This window comes from Puma concolor, chromosome B1 (assembly GCF_028749965.1).
Source record: "Puma concolor isolate L17-30 chromosome B1, mPumCon1.1.hap2, whole genome shotgun sequence".
Classification (NCBI taxonomy): Eukaryota; Metazoa; Chordata; class Mammalia; order Carnivora; family Felidae; genus Puma; species Puma concolor.
Window position 1 is genome coordinate 3,355,813 of NC_141670.1, and position 24,667 is coordinate 3,380,479.

General features: G+C 44.0%; 1 protein-coding gene and 1 long non-coding RNA gene across 6 annotated transcripts in view; one reads left to right on the plus strand and one right to left on the minus strand.

Moving 5' to 3' along the window:
* Nucleotides 1-24,667, minus strand: part of CSMD1 (CUB and Sushi multiple domains 1) — a 2,044,057-nt gene that overhangs the window by 696,103 nt on the left and 1,323,287 nt on the right. For all 5 annotated transcript variants that reach the window (XM_086703086.1, XM_086703088.1, XM_086703085.1 and 2 more), the window contains one exon: nucleotides 7,300-7,377. In XM_086703086.1, coding sequence (XP_086559212.1) covers nucleotides 7,300-7,377 — 78 coding nt within the window. The remainder of the gene's footprint in view (nucleotides 1-7,299; nucleotides 7,378-24,667) is intronic.
* LOC147581428 (uncharacterized) lies at nucleotides 15,299-23,721 on the plus strand. The gene is made up of 3 exons (XR_015249901.1): nucleotides 15,299-15,382; nucleotides 19,411-19,480; nucleotides 23,657-23,721. It is a non-coding gene; the product is annotated as an uncharacterized LOC147581428 (long non-coding RNA).

Sequence of the window (24,667 nt, forward strand, 5' to 3'; positions counted from 1 at the left end):
GGAAGCAAAGCATGCTTTTTGGGGGGGCATGGGTAAAGCAGATCATTTTAATTTTTGAAGATGATTCATGTGGGGGTGAACAGAACAACATCATATGCAGGTACTGGGCCAGATGAAAATTATTTCCGGAATAAGGTCTCAGGGGTGGAAACCACACAGCATCCTGACCAGCTGGATGATTCTGTTCCCCAGTCAGCCTTGCCTCGGAGGTGAATTAAGTGGGCTACTCAGGGTTATTCATCGCCTCACACACTCTCCTTCCCTTGCCCCTCCCTGCATCCCAGCCCCCTGCAGCTCTGAACCTGGGCGGGTACACAGGAGACAGGCTGTCCGCCTCTCGCCACTGCATTCTTTAAAGGACCTCTCGAAAAGCAGGCACGTCCCAGTCCGCGATCCACTGACATGCGGACTCACTCGGTAGTGCCGGGGGGAAACGGGTGCACCACAGAGTGGTCGCTGACCTCCTAGAGCACAAAATCTAGACTGACAATGAGAGTTTACTACTTGTTAGTAACTCATAACAGACACTTGAAGAAAATCAATTCCTCACAGTGAAAATGTGGGTATCACGTTCTAAGACGACAGAATGTTACTGCCATTGATGTGTGATTCAATCAACAGGGTCGTTTTCATGTAATACGTGTGATTTTGATAATGCAGCATACTTTCGACCAATGCCAAGCACATGTCTATACGTGAGATATTCAAGTGACCCAGCCGTTAAAGAGGTCTCCTACAGAAGGTGTGGTGACTTGGCTGGTGGCATAGTACGTGACTAATGTAATTGTTTCACATCCTAACTTTCTGTAGATTCTTACTTTTTATGGGTCGATGTGCTGCTGTTTGGAAAAATAAACTTGTATCTTTACTCGAAGCTCACTAAATGTTGCTACGTTTATTACGACAGGCTCTGTCTGATAAGTATTTACATAACCAGAAATACCAGTTGGCTGTAACTTCCTCTGGGGAAGGAACATATTCTGAACAGCCCTAAGCTCTTGGTCTTTCCTCAATGTGTGACTACTGTGTGCATGAATGAGATGTGGGATACAATGACGTCACTGAAGAAAAGTGTGAGCACGACTCTGTCACACTGCTCCAAGCTACCACGTAACTAGGACACTCAGGCGTTCAATGGACAAGCGTTTTGAGCAACTTCTGTGTGCATGTGACTCTGCTAGCGACTTGTAGATATAGGCGAAGAAAGGAGAAGGAAAGCTCTAGCCTCAAGTTTATATTCTAGTTTTGGGGGGGGGGAGAGGCAGGAATAAGGACACACAGACACGCACATCCAAATACACGCACACACGCGCCGCAAGCAGAGCGTAAATACACACGCGTGGTGGATGGGATATGTCATGGCGAATAGTGCACAGAAACCAGAGCGAAGAACACGAGGGATACGACAATGGGCGAGCAAGACCTGTGGAAGCAGGATGGCCAGTGAGTCTTTCAGAAAAGGTAAATTCTGAGAGATTCGCCGAAGGAAGGGAAGGATGAGAGTCCTCCGAGAGCATCGTTTCAAACTAAGGAAACAGAGGAGCGGAGCCAGGCGGAAGATGCGGGCGGTTTTGAAGAAACACGTCCCGACCAGTGGAGGAGGGCAAGAGGCGGAGGGGACGGAGTACACTGAGTGGAAGCCACCGTCGTGTCGCCCAGAGGGCTCGCAGCAGCGTGACCCGCAGCGGGGAAGCAGGCGGACGGGAGGCTGGGGGAGGCAGACGCGGTAACACCGCTGGCCAGCCGGGGACCACGGTGGCCGGGAGCGAAGGAGAAAGGCCGGCCTGTGATGGCTGGGAGGGCGCAGGCCTGCTGGCTGCCGGAGAGAGGGCCGGCACCAGGCTCCGGGTCCCCGGCGAGGAAAAGGAACGGCCCGGTCCGAGAGACGTCCCTGACACGGGGGCACGCACACTTTGCATGGCAGCCGGATGTCAGAGTCTGGAAATCCAGACGGCAGTCCAGGACGCTAAGCCAAACACAGTTCATTCCGTTCCAGTGATCGCACAGGAACTGCTTTCCAAACCAAGACAGTTATTGGAATGGTCTGCCTTTTCTCCATCTCTTGTTTTAACCCCATTAATGAGAATTCACGGTTGCTGTTTTCCCAGCTTACGCCAGTCACCGTTGGCAGAGAGAGGGCTGACAGGAGAGTGTCCTTGGGCTGAGCCCTTGGTGATAACGTCACTAAGCTTAGCGTCCAACAAGAAGGCAAGAAACTAGGCAAGACACAAGATTAATCCCTTTTTTTTCTTCACTGCACATCAGAATATAAGTAAAAAGAGAATATTTCACACAAGTATATCCCACACGCTCTTAAATTTTTCCAAACTTAAGAAAATGAACACTATGAGTGCAGCAATTATAGTGATAAGGGGATAAATGCAGTATGACCCCAGACAGATGGAAAGTCATTTATAAGGGTATATTTTAGAAAATGGATCAGACGTTATATAGTTGTGATTGTATCTCTAGCTGTATAGAGTGGTTAAGGCATCATTTTGCTGTGTCATTCTAAAAACAGAGCTACAAAAATGTTAAAATCTGCCTTTCCAAATAATTATTTCTGACTCAAAAGAAAAGCCAGAGGGAAAAAATGGAACTACTGAGTATCATTATAGAAGACGATACCTGATCAATTGCTTTTCATTAACAGGACTGTCTATTTGGCAACTTGGACTATTTTGCTTCAGGTATTTTTATTTTTCAAGGTAGAAAAAAAAATATTGATTATCCATAGACACAAAGGCAATGAAATAAATGGTTTACAGTCAAATGTAGGAGAATTCTAGGGTCATTTATTTTATAATGTTCTGTTGTTATTTTTACCCAAGGGTTTATAAGGTAATGCATTATACTGTTCAATTTTTCCGTAGTGTTTTCTTCTATTTTACATTAAATAATGATTCTGCATCAATGTCCTACCCTGCTTGGGTATCCACTGTTGTGACCGCTGTGCTCAGTACACAGCATGGGCCATCAATACATCTGAGTCAGTTACAACAAATCAATGTGGAGTTTGTAAAGTCATTTGTCCTTAACTTTACAGGGGGAAAACAATCTCTAGCTGAAAAATAACAACCAAGGTTTTCATTTACCCTCCTCCCTACAGATTTTTATATTTTGGAGTTAGAAGGGCACTAACGGATTGTCCAGGCTCCTGGTTCTCCCATGGGGGGCTGCTAACACTGTATCCCACGTAGGCGACTGTCAAGATTCAGAAGAGGAAGACATACTGTGTCTACCGTTACCGCCATTTTAAAATAGGCAGTGACAATTTAATTACCACTTGGTGTTGAGAGGGTCTGTTCTCAGAAGAAAGGCGAACCCCATGTCACTGGGAAACAGCAGGGAAGCTCAGGGTGGAACAGTCACTGAGCTTCCTCCAGATGCCCTTCTGCTGAGTGATGCTCCCCATTTATGTTGCAATCTTGCCAAAGCTTAAAATGATTAGAAATGTAGAGCAATAGGCAGAATGAATACCTTAATTGCCTCTGAGATTTTTTGAAAACACTTATTAATCAATAATGAATGAACCTGATGAAAAAACAAACTTGTACATCATTCCACTCTACAAGGTAATGGAGGAAATTAATTGCCCTCATTATGTAGAAGGGCTAAAATATCCCCGCTTGTGCCCACCCCCTGTACCATGTGATCACATTTGTGCATGTGAAGGACAGATGTGAATGACTAAGGGATTAATTGGTAACATGAAACCAGGGCTGGATAAAGAAACCGACCAATATAGATTCCAGAGCAAAATTCACAGAAGATTCATCAATCCCATGGAGAAGAGAGGATATGTAGGGCTTTTGTTCCACAATGGGGGAAAATGAGCCTCTCCTGTGTTCTCCCCTTTTTCCATTTATTTAGTCAGTATATACACGTGCTAAGTGCTTGTTAGCTGGGCTATTGGGGAGGAGGAAGTGCAGCGTGTGATCCCGTAAAGGCACCAGCTGGGAAGGGCTTTGCCGGCTGGGAGCACTCCGCTCTCATGGAGCTGGTCTCGGACCAAATGGAGAACCAAGGCAGGTCTAGGAAGGAAATGCACACTGGCCCGAGGGATGTGTGCTAAGTGGCTGGAAAACGGACCTCAATACAGGCACTGGTTGTCTATCCGATGAAACGGGAATCTGCTTTTAACCTATGCACCAGCCACTATAGATCCGTACAAACTTCCCTAACATACAAGTGATAAAATCCTTGCTTAGTCTTGCTATAAAACATAGTACACGTCACCTCGTTCCAGCACTCTAGTGACCTAACTGCTATAATTATATGAGCCTTTCATCATTAAACCGTGAATTCCTTGAGGGAGTCTGTCAAATCTTTCCGTTTCCCCAGCCAGGTATCTGTCTCTCTTCCTGGCACTTGGGGAGGCTTGGATCGACATTGCCAGAAGGCATGGTTCCTTGCCTTGTCTAGTGTTTTCTCTGTTTGTTTCTCTTCAAACACCTGAATCTTTGGGTAGTTTGCTCTGTGTGGATGATCAGAATCTTGAGCAGTTTCTAGCAACCTAAACAGGGTCCCAACAGGAAGCAGATGCCCCCTCTGGAGGAGAATAATGTGAGGCGGGATTACTTACTAAAGGGTTGTTTTCATCAGAGAAAATCCAGTTCCTCATGGTGTGGTTTGCTGAATGCCCATCACACGACGTATACTGGAGAGGGCAATCTATAAACACCTTGCTTTACCCACTTGACCAAATTAAAACGTTAAATTAAGCATTAATTAAAATGTTATTGTTTTAATTTCATAAATGATGAAACCTGACCTTGGCTACCCTTCATACTTTTACAACCACGGAATCCTTGTCTTCAAAGTCCAAGTCCATTTCTCTAGGAAACACGTCACTTAGTTTTCTGGCCACGACTTCTGTGTAAATAACATTTTATTGTTTATTATATCGTGGACCTCAGAAGGCCCTCAGTTTCTTCGATCCTCATTTTTTTCTAATAATTAACTCTCATGTCTCACAACCAAAACCAAGTTTAATGCTGTTTGGAGAAAGGACAGCATCCTTTTTCACACCAAATGAGTAATCAGGCCTTTGTCACTTCATGTTCAGATAAGGACAGAGAGACATTCTCTTTACAAAGATAGCTTCCGTCTACACTTTGCTCTAGCAGAGAAGTTCGGTGTTGACCTAATACTGATGTAATGGGGAGGTTCAGCAGCTGTGTGGTTCTACATTACTGTGGGTCATCTCTGTAAGGTGTTCAACTATAAAATATAAAGTACAAAACTATTATAAATACCACATCCCCTACCCTACTGAACATCCAGAATTAAAAGCTAGCAATAAAAACTATCAAAACTTTATTAATAAAACCCTTCCTTTCTTTCTCTGTCACTTAGTTGTTTTCTGCCTTCATCTGGATTCCATTTTTTGTTTTAGTCCAATCTGATTTGAATGGCACTTTCCATGATTATCAAACAGAAAGTGTAATGAAAGTATTTACAGATTGACTTTGTGTGTGTGTGGTACCTAAGGACCTGGGTTAGTCAGAGTTCTAGTAATACGTCCTTTGATAGACTGAATCTTTGCATCCTCTCAAAATTGTTTTATTGAAATCCTAACATCCAGTGTGATGGTATCTGGATGTGGGCCTTTGGAAGGTAAGGAGGTCATGAGCATGAACCTTCATGATGGGATAAGTGCCTTGATAAGGGACAGGAGAGATGATTTCTCCCTCCACCATATAAGGATATAAGAGACGACAGCTATCTATCTATAAACCAGGAAGCAATCCTCATCAGAACTTCCGTCTGCCTTGATCTCAGACTTTCCAGCCTCTAGAACCATGTGACATAAATTGAAACCACCCAATCTAGGGTACTTTGTTATGGTAGCCTGAGAGATCTAAGACATGCCCTGTATCTGACACTTACATCCTAGGAGTCTGAGTCTACTTCTCTGTCCTCTTCAGTGGCCAGGGAACAGGGTCATCGTATAGTCAATGGACCCTGTTCCACAGGCAATGAGTAAGATACCATACAAATGGGATACTGAGAAGCAGAAGTAGGTCATTCTACAAAGTGATTTTTAAAAGATTTATATTGCTATTTTTGCTTATTTATTAGCTGTTGTAGAGTATCTGTCACGGAGAAAACTTCATGCAGAAGCCCAATACATCACGCAGATAAAATCAGAGCTGGTTGGGCTGAGGGAGCTCAAGATGTCCATGCCAAGATTTCCATCTCTACTAAATGCTAGGCAGTGGGAAAATGGATAAAATGCATAGATCCCAAACACTGGACAAGGAGCACAAAGAGAGCAGGTAAGTAGGGACACCAGAAGAAGTCACCAGGAATGAACAGAAAAGGCAACTCGACAGCTTGAAAGTCCTAAAAGGAACAACGGTGCCTGAGCAAGGACCACACCGGAAATGAACCCGCCTGGGTATCACCATGGGGCCTGCGGAGCTGTATTTCGTAGGACAGGTAAACGCACCGTGAAACTGACAAAATAAATGATGTCACAGAGGTAAGAACCAAACGAGGGACCAGCTAACCATGCCTGGGAGTCAGGAGAGCCTTCAGAGGGGGAGGGGAGTCTCTAAGCATGACATGGGTTTCTGCGTTCAGTGAAGGGAGACAGGTTACTTCTGGCAGAGAGGCACTGTGACATCATTCAAGGCATGGCAAGGTGGTCCCTTCAGCTGAGTAATAACGAGAGACTTCCAGGAGAAGACACTAGAAAAGTAGGTGGTAGGAGACACCTCCCGTCATCCAACAGCTAGTGACGGAGTACTACCACATGCCAGGCATATGCAAATGGACCCTGTATACATGTGGTCTTTATGTACATGTATATACATGTACGTATTTCCTCTTTGGAAGGACTCAGGATTTGCCCTAAAGCTATTTTATTCTTCAGGCGACAGATGATCGAGAACATCGTAACAGGAAAATGCTAAGACCAGACTTCCATATCCTAAAGATCCATACAAGAATGGAGGGAAGCAGGGATCAAACGCTAGCCGTGGAACACTTATTCATGAGAGAAATCGGAAGGTCCAGCCTCACACTGACCATTGAGAGCAGAGAGTCAAGACAGATTTGAAACACACTTAGCGGATTCATTTAGGACAATGTCAACAGGACATTCTTCCCCAACAATGTGAAGCCAGTGCACGTTCTTTCTTCCAGCAAATACTTTCACAGGTAGAAAAGTAGAAAGAGGGGAAGTGAGAAAAGCAGTTTATAGGATTACTTCTCCAGGACGCATCCATTCTCTCCTCTGTGTCCCCTCTAATTGACATATCAATCCTCATATAGAAAGAAAAGAGGACTTACAGACGGAGTTTTTATGACTACTGTCCTTGCTGGGCATCATCTTGACTCCTCTTGACTTCAATTCAATTGCCTTTTTCACTGCAAGAAACAAAATAAAGCCATTAGTAGGTAAGAGTCAAAGGGATATCACAAAATAGTGCTTTATCCTCACAGCATTTTGAGTCATGACTGCGTGCTTACCAACCTCTGGAAAGTGGGACACGTTCTAAGAGGTTAATGATGCAAAGCAAATGAAGTACAAGAGCTTGTGAATAATTAATGCAAGGCTATCAAGCAGCAAGATCGCATCTTATAACAGCAGTGTCAGAAGCTAAAAATGATGTGGGCTGTGGTTTACCTTCGACACTAGCAATGGCCCATCTAGAAATCACCACCATTTCAACAAGTACTCAGGCAGACTGCTCTCTCAACGAAGGTGCAGTGACTCTAGAGATTTCTAAATTTGCTGCGTTCATGATAATTTTTAGATAAAATGTAAGCTGCTCATTTATTTATTCATGTAGTTATTTAATAGTACAAAGTTTAACATACATACATTCATGGGGAGCTCATATGGGAAATCATGTTCTGAGTGCTGGGGATAAAATGTTAAATAAAAGAATGAAAATCCTCCTAGATGCTTGTTATCTATAGACAGCATTAAAAAAAAAAAGAAAGGTATACATGACATTGGTTTCTAGGGTCACAGTTCTCAAGCTTAAATTTATGTTCCTTAGTGATTTCAGGTCCTGCATCAAACATTTTAAGAAGTTTCACTTTTCTGGTCATTTCTAGAAAACAAAAAGTAAGGAGGCATTTCTTGAGAAGAAACTAGGAAATAATATTTTGATTTAAAAGTCTTTTAAATAGTAAAAATATATTATTGTTATTTACATTAAAATAAGAATTTAAGGGGCACCCGGGTGGCTTAGTCAGTTGAGTGTCTGACTTCGGCTCAGGTCATGGTCTCGCAGTTTGTGAGTTCTGGCCCTGCGTCAGGCTCTGTGCTGACAGCTCAGAGCCTGGAGCCTGCTTCGGATTCTGTGTCTCCCTCTCTCTCTCTCTCTCTGCCCCACCCCCACTCACGCTCTGTCTCTGTCTCTAAAAACCTTAAAAAATACTTTTAAATAATAATTCAATATTTATATTGACAATATAATATTTAATTTGAACAGTTATCATGCACACAAATGAGACGACCTAGAGTAACTCAAAGTATGCAGATCCGGGTTCAAATCTTTGCTAACAACTTGGTAGCTATGCGGTCTGGGTAAGTCACTTAACTCAGAATCTGTTAATTTCTCTGTAAAGTGAGGTGGTGGTTAATTTCATGTGTCAACTTGAGTGGGTACAGAGTGCCCAGATATTTGGTCAAACAGTATCCTGGGTATTTCTGTGACAGTGCTTTGTGAATGTGATTAATATTTAGATCAACTAAGTAAAGCAAACTGCTCTCCCTAATCTGGGTGGGACATATCTAATCAGTGGATGGCCTGAATAGAAAAAAAAAAATGCTGACATTCTCCTGAGTAGCAAAAAACTCTTCCTGCCTGTCTGTCTTCATATTGGGATATTAGTTCCACTGTTGTCGTTGTTGCTGCTGCTTTTCCTGCCTTAAGATTTAAACTGAAACATCAGCTCTCCCTGGGTCTTGAGACTGCCAGCCTGTGGATCGTAACTACACCATCAGCCCTTATGGGTCTCCACCTCACCCACTTGCCCTACAGGTCTTGGGACTTCTCAGCTCCCATAACTGGGAAAGCCAATTTCTTACAAAAAATCATATGGAGCCTAATAGCTCTGATTCTCTGCAGAGCCCTAATGCAGGGGGCATGCTGATGTCGAATGCAGGGGTGGGAAGGCTGCATGAGGAAGGTGTAGACATAACGAACGTAACCCAGGGGAGCACACGATAGACTCCGTGCCTGACGGTGTTTGCTCTTACTCTCCTATCTGTGTATTCAGACGTGTGCCCTAGCGGTGGCCACAGCAAGCGCCCTTCGGGTTGTTCTATAGCTGATGTCACTGAACCTGTGTCCCCTCTGCACTGTGCCACCATCTCGTTGGTGGAGTTTCTGGCCCCCTGGGTACAGGTCTCCACATCTCTGCTTCTCAGAGTCCCACACCGCACATTTCACCTGCCTCTTCACACGGACACTGGTTAACGGCTTACATTGTGGGACGCGTCTTCAAACCCACCATGGTGTTTAATTCTCCCACCACTCAGGTAGGTCTTGTACAGACCTTTACTCATACCAGGGAGCCGGGAAACCAAGGCTCACAGATTTGTCGGAAGTACACGGAGAGTAAGATATGTGACTGGGATACAGATCTCCCCACTCAGAACCCACGAGGCAGAACCCGTGTGTTCTGCCAGCTTGAGTGCGGGAGGCATGGAGGTGGAGACCCCCTAAAAGGAAGGAAGCCAAAGATGACAGAGAGCCCTGTACCTGGCCTTCGAAATCATCTCAACGTCACCAAAGTTGAAGGGAAAGCATAGTCTACTGATACTTTTACTTTTACTTTCTTTCTGCAATAAAATAAAAGCTGATTCTACCTCACTTCCCACCTCCCTCTTAAAAAGCAAGCTCTTGCATTTGAGGAAGGAAGCAATTCCCTCCCGTTGGCACTGACCACACCTTTGCAGGGGGAAGGCATCATTGAGAAAACCTCCCCCAAGGAGGGAATCACACGAAGCCTCTTGGGAAGGATGGGGAAGTGCTCACCACTGAGCAGATTTGGGGTTCAGGAGCGGACAAGACAAAGCTGCCGCCAGATGGGTAGGGTGATGGGTCGCGGCTTTCACCACCAAGGCTGAGACACACAACTCTAGGTAAGACACGGTGGCAGGGTACCTGGACATTTGGGATCTTGCTGCCAAGGCACTGAGAACGAGGCGGGGCCAGCTCTGATGATGAGCCCTGACAGTCTGTCTACGGGCTGCTGGGACACAGAGTGTGGGGCACATGCTGGGACAGCAGACACGGGGTGTGGGGCACAAGAGGACTGGAGAGCACTCCTGGGATGGGGCAGCACCTGCCTGAGACCCTGGGGGATGCCCCAGGACAGGGCGTGTGCTGGGATGTGGCAGGAAAGGAGAGGACCCAGGACACTGGAGGTCCACCAGCCAAGTGAAGAGCAGACTCCGTGTCAGACATGACTGTACGTAGCTACTGTCACCACCAACCTTTGCTTTGGAGCCAATTCTTCACAGTTACACCAATATGATGGCAAGTTGGGACTATTTCTACCTAAGGGACTGCTGAATCATTTTTTCCAAAATGTTCTTATTCACAGGATCTCTTTTGATGAGCCCACCTGTTTAGTGGCATATGGGGGTTTCAAGCACTCCCTTCTTGGCATAATCTAAAGGAGTCTGGCCTTGGACTCTGAATCTTACCCCCATTAATATGGTCACATAATCTGACAAATCACTTAAACACCACAAACTCAGTTGCTAAATCTTTTAATCGACTGTCAGTCCCTTTGGTGTGAATTTCACCAGGGGGAAAATGAGAGTGTGGAAGTGCTTTATAGACTTTGAAGAGCTCTTCCCAACAGGGCAGATGAGAAATGAGTGAATTAGCCCAGTGTGGTCATGCGGCTCAAGCAGGTCGTTACGGCCGGTACTGCAGCCAGACCAGGGGACTCCTAACAGTGCAGCCACTCCTGGTGGATATTGGAGACGTGCCACGGAGATGCCCCTTCGTGGATGGACTGGTCGGTGGGTAGTGTTCAGTGTCAGCCCCTTTCAGGGAATGCTGACCTCCAGACAGCCACCTCTCCCGGGGTCATACCCTCCAGGGGCCGACCACACTAATGCACATGAGCGTATACAAGTCCCGAAGGGGAGCAAGTTCAACTCCAAGCACCCTGTGCATCGCTGGGACTGTTTAGGACCTCCAGGAAACCCAGGACAGCTGCTTTCTCCTCCTTCCAAGGGTGTTAACCCCAAAGGACATGCCCTAGGGGGCATCCTGCTCCCTAACGTTCAACTGCCCAGCAGAGAAGCATCAATGGGCATCAAGGGTCTTTCTTCTCCTGTGTGCTCCCTCCTCACCTGACATCTTCCTCATCCTTCTCTCTGTCTGGTGGGAGAAGGAGATCTGGCACCTGCCCTCACCACAGTGCTGCTGGCTGCAGTGACCTTGTCTGTCAGACTCCCCAGGACAATGGTTTAACTTGAACTGGGGAACGCCTTCATGCGCCTCACCCATCATAACCGCTGACTTGGGCTGTAGTAACTTTGTCTTGAAGTTACTCAGGAGAGAAGAGATGAATGCACAATAAGTAACGAACAGGATAATCAATGGGCGATAATAAAGCGCATGAAACTAAAGCAAACGTCGCCCAAAAGAAACAGATTAACACAAACAGAACTCAACGCATTCAGAAAATAAAAAGAAATAAGAAGAGTAGCTTTCAGGGCATGATACTGGGCTCTAAATACACACGTCCTATCTGGGAGCCTGATGAACTCTGGAATGTTGTAAATAACTGTATGCAGTTGTGTGAAGGTCATTCCACCGAGGATTTTTTTTCCCAACAAGATGGCGCTGTAATGAAGACTACCTGCTCCACTGAGTCCTAATTTGTTTCTAGTTGTTGGGTCTTCTAATTGCACAGCACTGGTTCCTGATGACATTATAAAGAAAGGGCAGTTGGCGTGGGCGTTCCTCCAAGGGCCCTCCTCCCATGTCCCCTCTTTTCCTCCATCCAGTGGCCTCCTGCCCCTCCAGTGGCTCTCCGCAGACCTGGATGAAGAGTTCCTCTTGCCAGAAAAGATGCAGGAGGAGAGGGAGACAGTAGGGCAGACAGATGGGAGCATCTCCAGAAAGATCGCTTACCCAGGGCCACCTCTGCCAGCAGCCTAAAGTTCTCATGGACAGAAGTGTTTAGCGCATTCAGTCTCAAGTCTTACAGTGGATGATACGGCTGCATCTCCTGAATGACAGCCACGCTAATTTTGGGTCAACCTCAGATGTATGGAATCAGGAACTCTGGAGCTGGGCCTGGCCTCAAGCTACAAATTTTTAGCACGGCCACCTGGCTTTGCTTTTTTTTTGTTTGTTTGTTTTGCTTTGTTTTGTTTTATTTTGTTTTCCTTTCTCTTCATTAGTTTGGTGGGGAAGAGACAGTTGGATAAATGCTATCACTAGAGTCTGAGACTCACTGGTCTATCCTGCCTAAGATCATTTCTCAGTAATTCAGATTTAGCATCTTCAAATAGGTATCTTCAGTTCCTTTCCTATGAGGACATTTAATAAGGTGAAAAATTCTAGGGATAACATTTGCAGGTTAAGAGTAGAAAAGATTGGAAAATAGCAACTGAGAGGATATGTTATTCATTCTTTGTTTCTTTCTTCCTTTCTTTTTCTTATATCAGCTTCTTTCGCTATAATCTGTCAGGGTCAGGCTAAATCCCACTTTAGGTAGTTTGGAAATTTGAGGGAAGAACCACTATATCGAAATGACAACAGTTTTTCATAACTATGTTTAGAGTGGCAATATGATAAGAGATAAATATTACTGTTTCTAGGGGCGCCTGGGTGGCTGAAGCGTCCGACTTCGGCTCAGGTCATGATCTCACGGCCCATGAGTTCAAGCCCCGCGTCGGGCTCTGTGCTGACCCTCAGAGCCTGCAGCTGTTTCAGATTCTGTGTCTCCCTCTGTCTCTGCCCCTCCCCTGTTCATACTCTGCCTCTCTCTGTCTCAAAAATAAATAAACGTTGAAAAAAATAAAAAAAAAATATTACTGTTTCTACGTAAAGCGACGGCTTTCTCAACCCTTTCCAAAGGGAACATCCTTCCCCTCCTACATCCATGATGGGGTCCTAATCGAGCTCAGTCCTGGATGCTTTCCAGGTTCCCCGCCTTGTCCCCGGCAAGGGCCGCCTGGCCTTCACAAAGGTCCTCATGCTCATGACACCTCTGTTAGGAAGCCGTATCTTCCACCAATGACATCCTGGAGCTTCCCGTACCAATGTCTGCAACAATGCTCTCCCTATAAAGGAGAGCTCGGATCATCTCAAATAAATAAAATCAATGCACCATTGTCTCAAACAAAACAAATTTACTAAATACAGGGACAGAAACCACTGAGAAACCTTACAACTCACAGAGGAAATTGCGTCATGCGTACACAGCAATGACTATCTCAAGAATTCAAGGTTTGCAAATAAAAATATAAACCCTGTTCATTGCACTTATGATTGACTCAGATTCTCATACTCATTAATTTTACTAAATTAATATAAATGTACATGTAGCATCTAATATCGGTGTATAAAGTACTTAAGTACATAACAGATATACAAATGAAAGTATTTGACCTTGTCTCATTGTCAGAAACACTCTTGTTCTCTTCAACTTGCAATTAATCAGTTGTTTTTTATTTAATTTGGCAAGTAAGCAATTATATCCTACAAGCTATTAATCTTTTGTATTTAGATTGTCTTTTTATATTGTCCCCTTAGTAAATATGATTTATTTTAAATTTCAATTTTTATGTCTATTTATTCTTGAATTGGTAGAAATGTCATTCTTCACAAAAAACTGGTTCTGGTTCATGGTTGTTAGGCACATTTTCTCCTTTCCTTTATTAGTGGGGGGGGGAAACTACACTTTTGTAGTATCTCCTAGAGTTTTGTCAATCTTTTTTGAAGAGAAAAGTAAATGTTTTGAAAATGTTATATCTTGAGCAATTCCAGTGGCTTGCATTTTTTACTGTAAAACTCACTTCTTCCCCTAAGAATATTTGTTCCCTAATTTTTTAGAAATGCCTTCAAAATACTCAATTGCTTCATTAATAGATCTAATTACCTAGTACCCCCAACCAAATTAACATGTCTTCATTAGATTTCATTATTGTTTATAATAAGAGTGTTCAAATTTCAGATTAAATACACGTTAAAAAAAATGTTTAGGGGCCCTGAGTGGCTCAGTCGGTTGAGCGTCTGACTTCAGCTCAGGTCATGACCTCGCGGTTTATGGGTTCGAGCCCCACATCCAGCTCTGTGCCTGGAGCTGCTTCAGATTCTGTGTCTCCCTCTCTCTCTGCCCCTCCCACTCTCACTCTGTCTGTGTCTCTCTCTCTCAAAAATAAACAAACATTAAAAAACAATGTTTAAAGCCCAAAGCAAAATGCCCCCATAGTTAAACAAGGATCAGTAAACATGTAAGTATTGCCTCAATTTCCTATTCTGGTTAATTATCATTAATGTATGGTTGGTGTAGACACTGATAATCCGTATGCACACAATCTCTCATTATGTCCGTTATGATAGACGATGGGCCCATTTCCCCATCTAAAACCAGAGTCTCTACGAGAGCTCAGCACCTCAAAAACACAGTGCCATAATTCCTCCTCTTTCTGCACAAACTTTTTTTTTCCTGCTTGATCAATTCCATTATCACAGAAACGTACTGTTTTACTTCCCGTCTTCATAAACCGAGACAAAACAAAACTGAATGCTGAACCAGAGAGCAAGCACGCAGAGAGACTGGACGGTCCCATGGGCTGCCGCGGTCCCCCCTCTGTCCTCTCCCGGGGAGCAGCGGGAGAAACCCCCCAAACCAACTGTGTTACCACTCCACTGGCCCCCACTGACCCACCGGGAACACCGCCCCAGACCCCAGGGGACGCCCGAACCCACCGGCAGCACAGACCCCTCTCTGACCTACCACCTGTCCTACTCACGTGTGCACACCTGGAATAAAGTGCAATTTACGAGTCAGGCCCAGGACGAGATTAACAACAGTAACTAAGAATAAGAAAATGACACCAACACACAGCTACGGGAAGGTTCTTTTCAGCTCTCAAGCTTCCCACTGCCCCGTACTCACCCCTCCCCGGCGGCAGCGCGGTGATAAAACGCCGCGGGTCAGGAGGTGAAGCCTCACGCTAGCCCCAGCCTCGCGAGAAGGACGCAGGCGCGTGCGTGAGTAGCTCTGGGTCCTGCGGCCTGACGCTGCGTCAGGGGGAGGAGCCTCGGCTTCCCGCTCTGCTCTGGGGGTAACTGAGGCGTGAAGCGAAGCTCCGGAGAAGGGCCACGCCCCGGCCCCGTCTCGTCCTATCTTGAATCTGAAAACAGCCTTGAGCAAGGTGAGCTGTGGCTTCCCTACCGCTAGGTCTTCTGGTCAGTTCTCCACTTGCACTCCCGCACGGTGCTGGGGTCACAGGCACAGTGAGCTCCTTCTACAGAGGTCGGGGGGCGGGAGTGGGGGGGGGGGTACCAGCCCCGCCCAGATCACCCTCCCGCCCCCGTGTGTCCCTGCCCCTTTGGCCACTCCTTGTTCACAGGCTTCCTGGTTTGTTGTCTGGTATCCACACTCTGCTGTAACTACCCGCCCCCGCAGCCACGGATCCCATGGAAGTATTGTCATCAATACTTCAATAAATTATTACTACCTTGCTGTGATTATTTACCAATAATGTTTAAATCATTACGCATTTGACTCCAGCAGAGTGCTGTGCGTGCATCCTATTCTATCCCATCACAGTGTGGTAAGAGTTCCGCCATGATTACAACCATTTCCAGCAAAATCACGACTTACAGCGAGGTTAATTGTTTTATCCTGGGTTACACGGCTACTGGTAGAGCCGATTCGGCTCGGACATCTGATTCTACAGCCTGCTTGCCTCTCCAGGGGGCCATGCTGCCTCCTTTTTTTTTTTTTTTAATTTTTTTTTAATGTTTTATTTATTTTTGAGACAGAGCATGAATGGGGGAGGGTCAGAGAGAGACACACACAGAATCTGAAACAGGCTCCAGGCTCTGAGCTGTCAGCACAGAGCCCGACGTGGGGCTCGAACTCACGGAGGGCGAGATCACGACCTGAGCTGAAGTCGGAAGCTTAAACGACTGAGCCACCCAGGCGGCCTGCCTCCTTTATGCAGTATGCCACTCACTTTAACCGCTTGGCAGTGTAAAATTTTCTTATCTGAAAAGTTTGTTATTACAACATAAGATATAATGCTTAAATACAGTAAAACCTTGGACCGTGAGGAGCTTGTTTGGCGAGTGTTCCGCAAGACGGGCAAACATTTCTAATAAATCTTGATAAGTGAGCGATGTCTTGCAATACGCGTAGTGCGTAATGCCCAATATGACATGATCACAACTGAGCCAACGGTTCTCTCTGTCTCTCTCTCTCTCTCTCTCTCTCTCTCTGTCTCTCTCTCCAGGACTCTGGGTGATCGTCTCCCGTGCTCAGATACTTCATCTCAGGCCACGATGTTTGGCAGGAATGGGTGATTTTTCAGAATGTTGGAAGGTGCCCACAAGTGGCACGCGTGTATGTTCTGTCACTTCCAAGCACCTATGCACAGGCCTTGGCTTTTCCATCCAAGAGGGAGCTTAGGAATGCTCTGATTCATTCTAGGTCAGGATGTCTGCAGATAGAGACCCTTTCCTCTGCTGCCCTATTGCCAGTTACATTAAACACAGTGTATGACAAGAGTTTATTAATACTGTTCTGTAGGCAACATCCTTTCGAGTGCATATACTGGCCCACATGCAGAAAAAGATTCCATGGAGCCAGTAGATAGCAGTGATTCCATTAGTGAAAGTCATTCTACAAAATAACCCTCCTCTCTCTTATCTTTCTCACACCAGCCACGAAGGTTTTCAAAGTGCAGGTTAATGTGTTTATTTTTCTTTATAGTTTGTATTTTTCAATACTTTTGCGTTATATTACAGTATTGTAATCATTTTCATATGGATATTTTTTGGGTTGTGGAACCAATAATCTGAGTTTCCGTTTTTTCTTATGTGAGAATTTTTTTTGATATACAAGTGTTTTAGATTGCAAGCATGTTTCCAGAACAAATTATGCTCACAAACCAAGGCTTTATTGTATTTGTATATGAGTCGACATGTCTTTTTACAACGTTAAATTTTCAAAGCCAGAATGTGATTTGCTCCTGAATAATTATCAAAGAAATGCTTTGATGAACTCATATGTTACTTACTTAGACCAAATGTCTGTTAACGTTGATCCTGTTCTAACAAAAGATGTGCACTGAGTCACACAGAATTGATTTTGTTTTCCTTCCCTATAGAACGTTTTTATTTATGATTGAGTAGTATGTGGACGTGGCAGGAAAATTGGGAAAACCTAAAAATTATCAGAAAGAAAACAAAAGTGACTGAACAAATCATCTAAAGATGACCACCGTTACTATTATTTGTGTATTTATTTCCAACCCTATGTGCATTACATATATGAGTTAAAAGGGTTTAGAGGTAAAGACACACATGATATCTGCAGAATACAAACAAAAGTATAAATATATTTTTATTCTGCTTGTATGATTCTTTGAGCATTTCTTCTTGTCATTACACAGTTTATTTTTTAAACTAGATTTATTGACGTCTTTGAATAGTTTTGAAAAAAAAATGCTTTCCACATATTTAGTTCCCTCACAGACATTTTCTCGCTCCTGACAATTGTTTATAACACCAAACACCTTTTGACCACATCAGTAAATTCTGACCACATTCGCGGAATACGTTGTTAGAACTGATATTCTTTAGTCAAGGCTCTTAATCTGCAGTATTAAACTGATTTTTAGAAGAAGTATACCAGTTTACCTCAGCAGTTTATTTAAGAATATCTTGACTGTAGCACCTTTGCCAACATTGAATTTTACCCCCCCCAAAAAAAATGTTTAACTTGGTAGTTGAAAAATGCTATAGATATTTACATGCATTTAAAGTAATGAATGTGCTTATTCTTCTATTCTTTAAGTCATACTATCATGATCTCATGGTCCATACATTATTTTGTTTATTTTATGGGGAGGTTCTCATTAGAACATATATACATATATATGTATATATGTAATGTAGAAATAAATAACTATTGTCTTTTCTTTATTAGGCTGTTTTGCCAGAGGCTCCCTTGTAAGTTAGCCCACACTCAGCTATCCATTCTTACATTGTCTATTAGATTTTATGATGCCCTCACATGGACCCGTGAGGAAAACGGACAACTGAATTTTAGGAACTACATTATCAGATTTCTTTGTTACTGTTTGTTATTTTTCAGCAGCCAGAATCTTTTGTTTGTTGGAGAAATCATCCTCTCTAAGGTGTTACAAGTGATCTTTTGGATCTGAAAAGTCTCAGCTATTTATTGCCAATACTGTACAACATTAAAAGTTTTACTGTTGATAGTTTTTGTTGGTTGACTATCGGACTGTCTTAGTCTAACGTCACTAAATTGAAAGAGAAAGATTTCATTTGTGAAGTTATATTATTGCATCAATGATCGTGATCAGGTGATAGAAGGATTCTTGTGGGATACCCACAAACACTTGGTTATTGGATCCTTTGCCAACTTGAAGGGTAATTACAATAAAAGTTTTTATTGGAAGGAAGGCAGTTAACTTTATTTGTCTCTGTGTGCTTAACAAATCATGGACCTCAAGTAAATAATATATATTCCCTGCAATTTAAGTTGTCAGAGATAAGAACATTCAAGATTTAACTTGGAACACTTTGGGATTGAAAGATTTTTTCCTTAACTCTGTAGTGATTTATTGTTTTTTCCCACATAAGTTAATTTCAGGTCATTTCCTTCGAAACACAGGGGATGGAGGGGACCAAGGGACACAAGAGGGGACAAGAAGGAGACACCAATTGGAGACATTCTGGAGAAAGGGAGAAGATTAAAAAAAGAGAGAGAGTGACATTGTGTGCCCTGGAAACACCTTTTCTCCTTCCCCATCTTCTGTGTGTTAAGATGTAGATATTATTCAGAGGGATGTATGCATAATTAGCTCAGAAAATTCACACTTGTCAATAAAGATGTTGAGTCTTTTTCCCTCAACACACTCTTCATGTCTGTGTTATACCCCGTGGAGAGATTTTCCACTGCCGTTTCCCCAGCTCTCCCAGCTGGACTATGAGGAGAAGCCACCTTCCTTGGCAGGTGGGCACCCACTTTGTGAAATGTCTGGTTCAGCAGCAAGGGGGACTGTCCTCGACGTCCAGAGATCTGAGCATCAGTCTCACTTCTGAAAGTGTCTGAAATCCTGAGCCAAGGGCCTCATCTTTTTCTCATCAATTAAAGGAAGGACTTGAATTTCCAAGAGCCTGATATTCGGTGTCCTCATTCTTGTTCTAGGCAGACAGTGTGGATGGTAGTTACCCCAGAGCAGGGCTCCAGCCTGGACTTCTGTGTCTTCTTCTGGAAGGTAAGGGCGCTGGTGCGTCCCCTGCAAGAGCAGTGCTGTGCTCTGTACACAGTGGGAAGCATGCTGCTGGGCAGAGCCATCGGGGAAAATTGAACAAGCGTGAGGATCGCTCACATAGAATAGGCCCTGTCCTTGTACTGGGCAATCAGTGTGGACTAAACTATGTACCGCTATGGTCCAGATGTTTGCGTCCACCATCTAATTCATATGTTGAAGTCCTAACCCCCAGCGTGATGGTGTTAGGAGGCGAGGCCTTAGGTAGGTGATGAGGGAATGAAATTAGTGCCCTTGTGGCGGAGGTCCCAGAGAGATCCCTGTCCCCTTCTGCCATCTTGGAGCCAGAGAATGGGCCCTCACCAGAAACTGGATCTTTTTGGCCTCCAGAACTATGGGGAATAAGTATTTGTTGATTATGGGACACCACGGTGGTAATTTGTTACAGCAGCCTGAAGAGACAAAGACATCCACTGAGGGCACTTCCAGATTTGCATTTTGTCAAACCCTTGATTCTTTTCATAGCAAAAGCCTTACCCTTAGCATTGATTTTGGAGTTTGATGTGAGATCTCATCATCCTCCTGAAACTTCTTATTGCCGTCACCTTGACAGGTTAAGATGTCCCGAAACCTCAGGTACCTCTTCTGTTTAATAAAGGTTAAGTGTCCTGCCTCACAGAGTTGTGAACAGTAATTGACATAACAAATAAAAGCACCTAGGTGTGATCTCTGGCTCTTCTTAGGCATGCCAAGCACTTGAAAGATACTTTGCAACAGGAGGGAGAACTTTCCAGTTCCTGTTTGCACTCATTGTGAAGTATCACTGTCTCTCCCTTCTTCAGCTTCTTTCCTTAACCTCACCACAGACAGGACACCAGGGAGGAAACTGTAAACGCCCTGAGTGTAGTCCCCGAGGAGCTAGGACAAGATCCTGTTATGTTAATCTCTAGCAGAGAAATTGGCACCTGTTTTTCATTCAAAATAATAATAATAATAAATAAACCAACAAAACATCCTACTAAAGAAATTGTTCTCAGATTTTATATATATATACACATATACATATACGTGTATGTGTATATGTGTGTGTATATATATATATATATATATATACATAAGACAATATATAACAAACTCCCCATAGAACACTGTATATAGACCATGAGACAGTAACAGTCAAATGATCTTAAAGAATAAAGGAATAAACACCTTGATTATTTTAAATGCAAACAGAAATGAGATAGCATTTTTCAACCAGCAAGTCAGTAAACATGTTCCCTTTTTTAAAGTACTTTTTTAAGTTTATTAATTTTATTTTTGAGAGAGAGAGTGTGCATAACAGAGAGGCAGAGGGAAAGGGGGGAGAGAGAGAGAGAGAGAATCCCAAGCAAGCTTTGTGCTATCAGGGCAGAGCCCAACTCGAGGCTCGAACCCATGACCTGAGTTGAAATGAGGAGTCAGTCATTTAACAACTGAGCCACCCAGGTGCCCCTGAGATATTCTTACACACACCTGGTGAGGTGGACAAAGTGAAGCTTGTTGAAAAATCAGTGTATCCCTGTGGATGTAGAGTGTTGACCAAAAGATCCTAATTCTAGCAATTCATAGAAGAAATCAGGTAGAGAATCCACTGGATTCTCTAGGAGGGAATCTGCTGGAACATCTCTCTGTGGCAACTCCTGGTACCACCCCTCCCACTTCTGTTTGTGCAAAGGTGTTCACTGCACAAGGTAAACTGTTTGCATCAGTTCTTCAGTACATACACATGTCCTTTCAGACTGGGTGAGGACAGGTCACAGCAAATTCTGTGACGGCTATTTCTTCCCTGCCACCACAGACTTCTCAGGGCCCGTGACCGCTCTCCCGCGTTCATCAGGTGCTGACTGTCTGAAACCTGGAGGGCGTCTCACGGTAGGAGAGTGCTCACGGTGTCTGTACCCGAGGCTTTTATTCTCTCGCACAAAGGATGACAGCGTATTTGTGTCCGCCAACCCGCGGGGAGGCTCAGAGGATTCCTAGTGGTAGGCCTGTACACGGAGCGTGGGGGGCCTGGCTCATGGGGGCCTTCAGAAGCTGGCTCCTGGTGAAGCCTTCAGAAACCAGCCCTGCTCACTGCGGCCCCCAGGAGGTGAGCATCTGACGGCCGTGCCTCTTGAATAACAGGAGGAGGAGCTTTCCTGAAAACATCTTTCTCTCTCTGGTCTCTGCACATTCAGACGCTTCTCACTCAACTCCCAAGTCCAGTCCTTGGTCCCTCAGACCAGGGACGCACGGCACGTGCGCAAGTGTGCGCCTGGGCTCAGGGCTGTGGATCTTCCCGAGCGAGGACAGGAGGGCATAGATCAGACGACCTCCCCGCTCAGCTTTCGTAGTGGGCCCTGTCCAACGATTTACCGGGATTACACTGCCAAACCCAGGAAAGTTGTCAGCGCACGTGACATTTTGGTTTGGCTTCAGCCCCTGAGAATAGGACAGCATCCCGCGTTCTAGCACACGGCACGAGAGACAAATCCACTTTCAGAATGTTTTCTTTGTGAATTCTCACGGCATTCGCTGCTCCAGATTGTTTCCTCTGTCTTTGCTTTTATCTTAATTTTTCTTATTTTGTAAGTACTATTATTTTGCCGATTTCCCCCAATGCTTTGAGAAAGCCTCATTAATTTCATTAAATGGTATATTAAATCAAACTTAATGTGGTGATAAAAAGGGACGGAATTGTAAAATCTTTACATGGGAACAATAAAATTTCTGTCTGAATGAGCCATCTTGAGCCATTTTTGAGTGATTAATTACAGAGCATTTTCTGAGAGATGCTGTATGAGGGAAACAGCAGAGAATGAGGAATTCTGTTTAGTAACGGTCACTGTGGTGATGGAAAAAACACTGATAAACATAAATGCCACACATACATCTAGACCCCTTCTTCCCTTGTCTCCTACCGTCACCAAAACCCAAAAGAGTCTATTTAAAGGGACCAGATTTAGTGTATATCGTACACATAGGGATTTGTCAGAGGCTTCAGCAAACACCTGTTTTAAGGGATGGAAATGCAGATATCTTCAATTTGGGGAGGCAAACATTGGAAGGCAAAAATAAATTTAAATATAATGGAATCAAATTTCCATAAAAAGTAAGATGAACCTAAAGGGGTATTTAATAGTTTGAAGCCACACTACCTAAGGAATCCACATACTGCTTAAACTTGTAATCTTGACTAAATCTAAGATAGTATCTGCCCCAATCCAAGGTCTTAGATCATTCCTTCATGAAAAAATTCTGCTCCCTTATTTTTGATTTTTTCTACGATCTATACGCCTTCTTACCTCCTGCCAATATCCCCCAAATTTTGCCACTAACAACTATAGAGAAAACAACACAGGGGACAAAGTTCCTATGAGTATAAATGTTCAATTGAGGCATGAGGTATGTTGTAGCACAGGGTTCTGTAAATTGCCTCAGAGTAGCTTTTTTCTGGATTCCCGGTTATGAACGAAGGTTCTCTTAGGTTAGGTTTTCTAATTATATTGTTACACAAAATATAAATTTTTACTTTGGCTTCTGTTCTGAGCAAGTGGAAGAGAAACATCCCCTAGTATGAGATGCTGCAGGCTGTGGAGAATAAGGTTGAACAGGAAAATGACGTGGTTTGGGTGTGGCGAGTTTGATTTTCCTATTACTAGACATGGACCCAAGAGTTTGGTCACATGAGACTGGGGTGGGAGACCACCTTGGGGGGGGACTTATCGGCCCGCAAGACACAACAGAAAATAGATGACATGAGCCACAGTAGTTGTCCTCAAGGAGCGACGCACATGGCGGAGGGCATCAGGATCCTTGGAGGGGACTATTGGATCAAAGCTGTGTCCACTTTCATACTAAGTATGTACTTGTTTCACTGTGTACAAAAGCAACGGTAGCTAAAACTGTTGTGCCTTTGTATGAATCAGGACCCTGGCGCCAACGAGCTGTCACAGCCATCATGTTCTCCATGACACTCAAGTTCACTTAAGAATGCCAAGAATGAAGCAAGGAAAATAATTAATTTCATGCAATCTCAAGCCTTGAGCGCATGTCCTCTTGGTGTTCTGCTTGGTGAAATGGAAGCACTTATTAAGAACTTCTGCTGCATGACAATGTGGTATTGTCTTGAGGAGAAACACTCACATGGTTCTTTGATTTCAGGGACAAACTGGCTGCTTTTCCATGGACACCATTTGTACTTGAAGGAAAGACTAATGGACTCTGGTGAGTGTCCTAGTTGTTATGGCTCCATAACTCCAAACTCAGTGCCTTAGACCAGCAAGGGTATACTCTCTCACAGTTCTGTTGGTCCGAAATCCAGGTACGGCCCACTTGAGGTCTCAGACACTCAAAGGAGGAGGCTCAGCTGACTTCTCACCTGGGGGCCCTTGGAAGAACCTTCCTCCAGGTTCATTCAGGTTGCTAATGAGATCATGATGCTGTGATTGTTGACTGAGGTCCCTGTCTTCTTGTTGAGCAGGGTCCCTGCTGTGTGGCCCCATTCACCTTCAGTGCAATGGGGAATCTCCCTTATGTTCAATCTCTCACACACACAGTCTCTTTTCCTAGGAAGGACCCCTGGGAAGGGCCCATTGGAGGGAGAGGGGGAATGGCCCTTTTCTGAAGCCAGCTGTGCCAGAAAGTATAACCTAATCATAGGAGGGATAAGTCATATTTACTCAATGGGTATGTCTGATCCTGAGGCCATCTTGGAATAATGCTTATCTTCAGATACTCAGATTTTCACAATTGGGTATTAGGTGATACTCATTTGAAAATGAATAGTCAGCTATTATCCCTGTAAAATAACCAGATGATATTTTTGCTGCTGGTGAAATTCGAGTTTTCAAGCAAATATTAGAATTTTAGAAATCTAGTATCTACCTCTGATCTTTACAACTTTCCAACACTTAGAATTGTCTGTGGAAAGGGGCAGTGATATTGACAGACATAATTTTTTAAAGACATTGTGTGCTATGTATTCTTATTAAGATATTTATACCAACAAACAGAAATATGAATAACTCAACTAACCTATAAGCATATAACGATCCATGCATTATACACTGAAGCCATGCACGGGTAAAAGATCCATTCAAAATGCAAAATTGACCAATGGATTTTATCATAATAGAATATAAAAACTTTATAAGGTTTAAGATTCTATGTAGC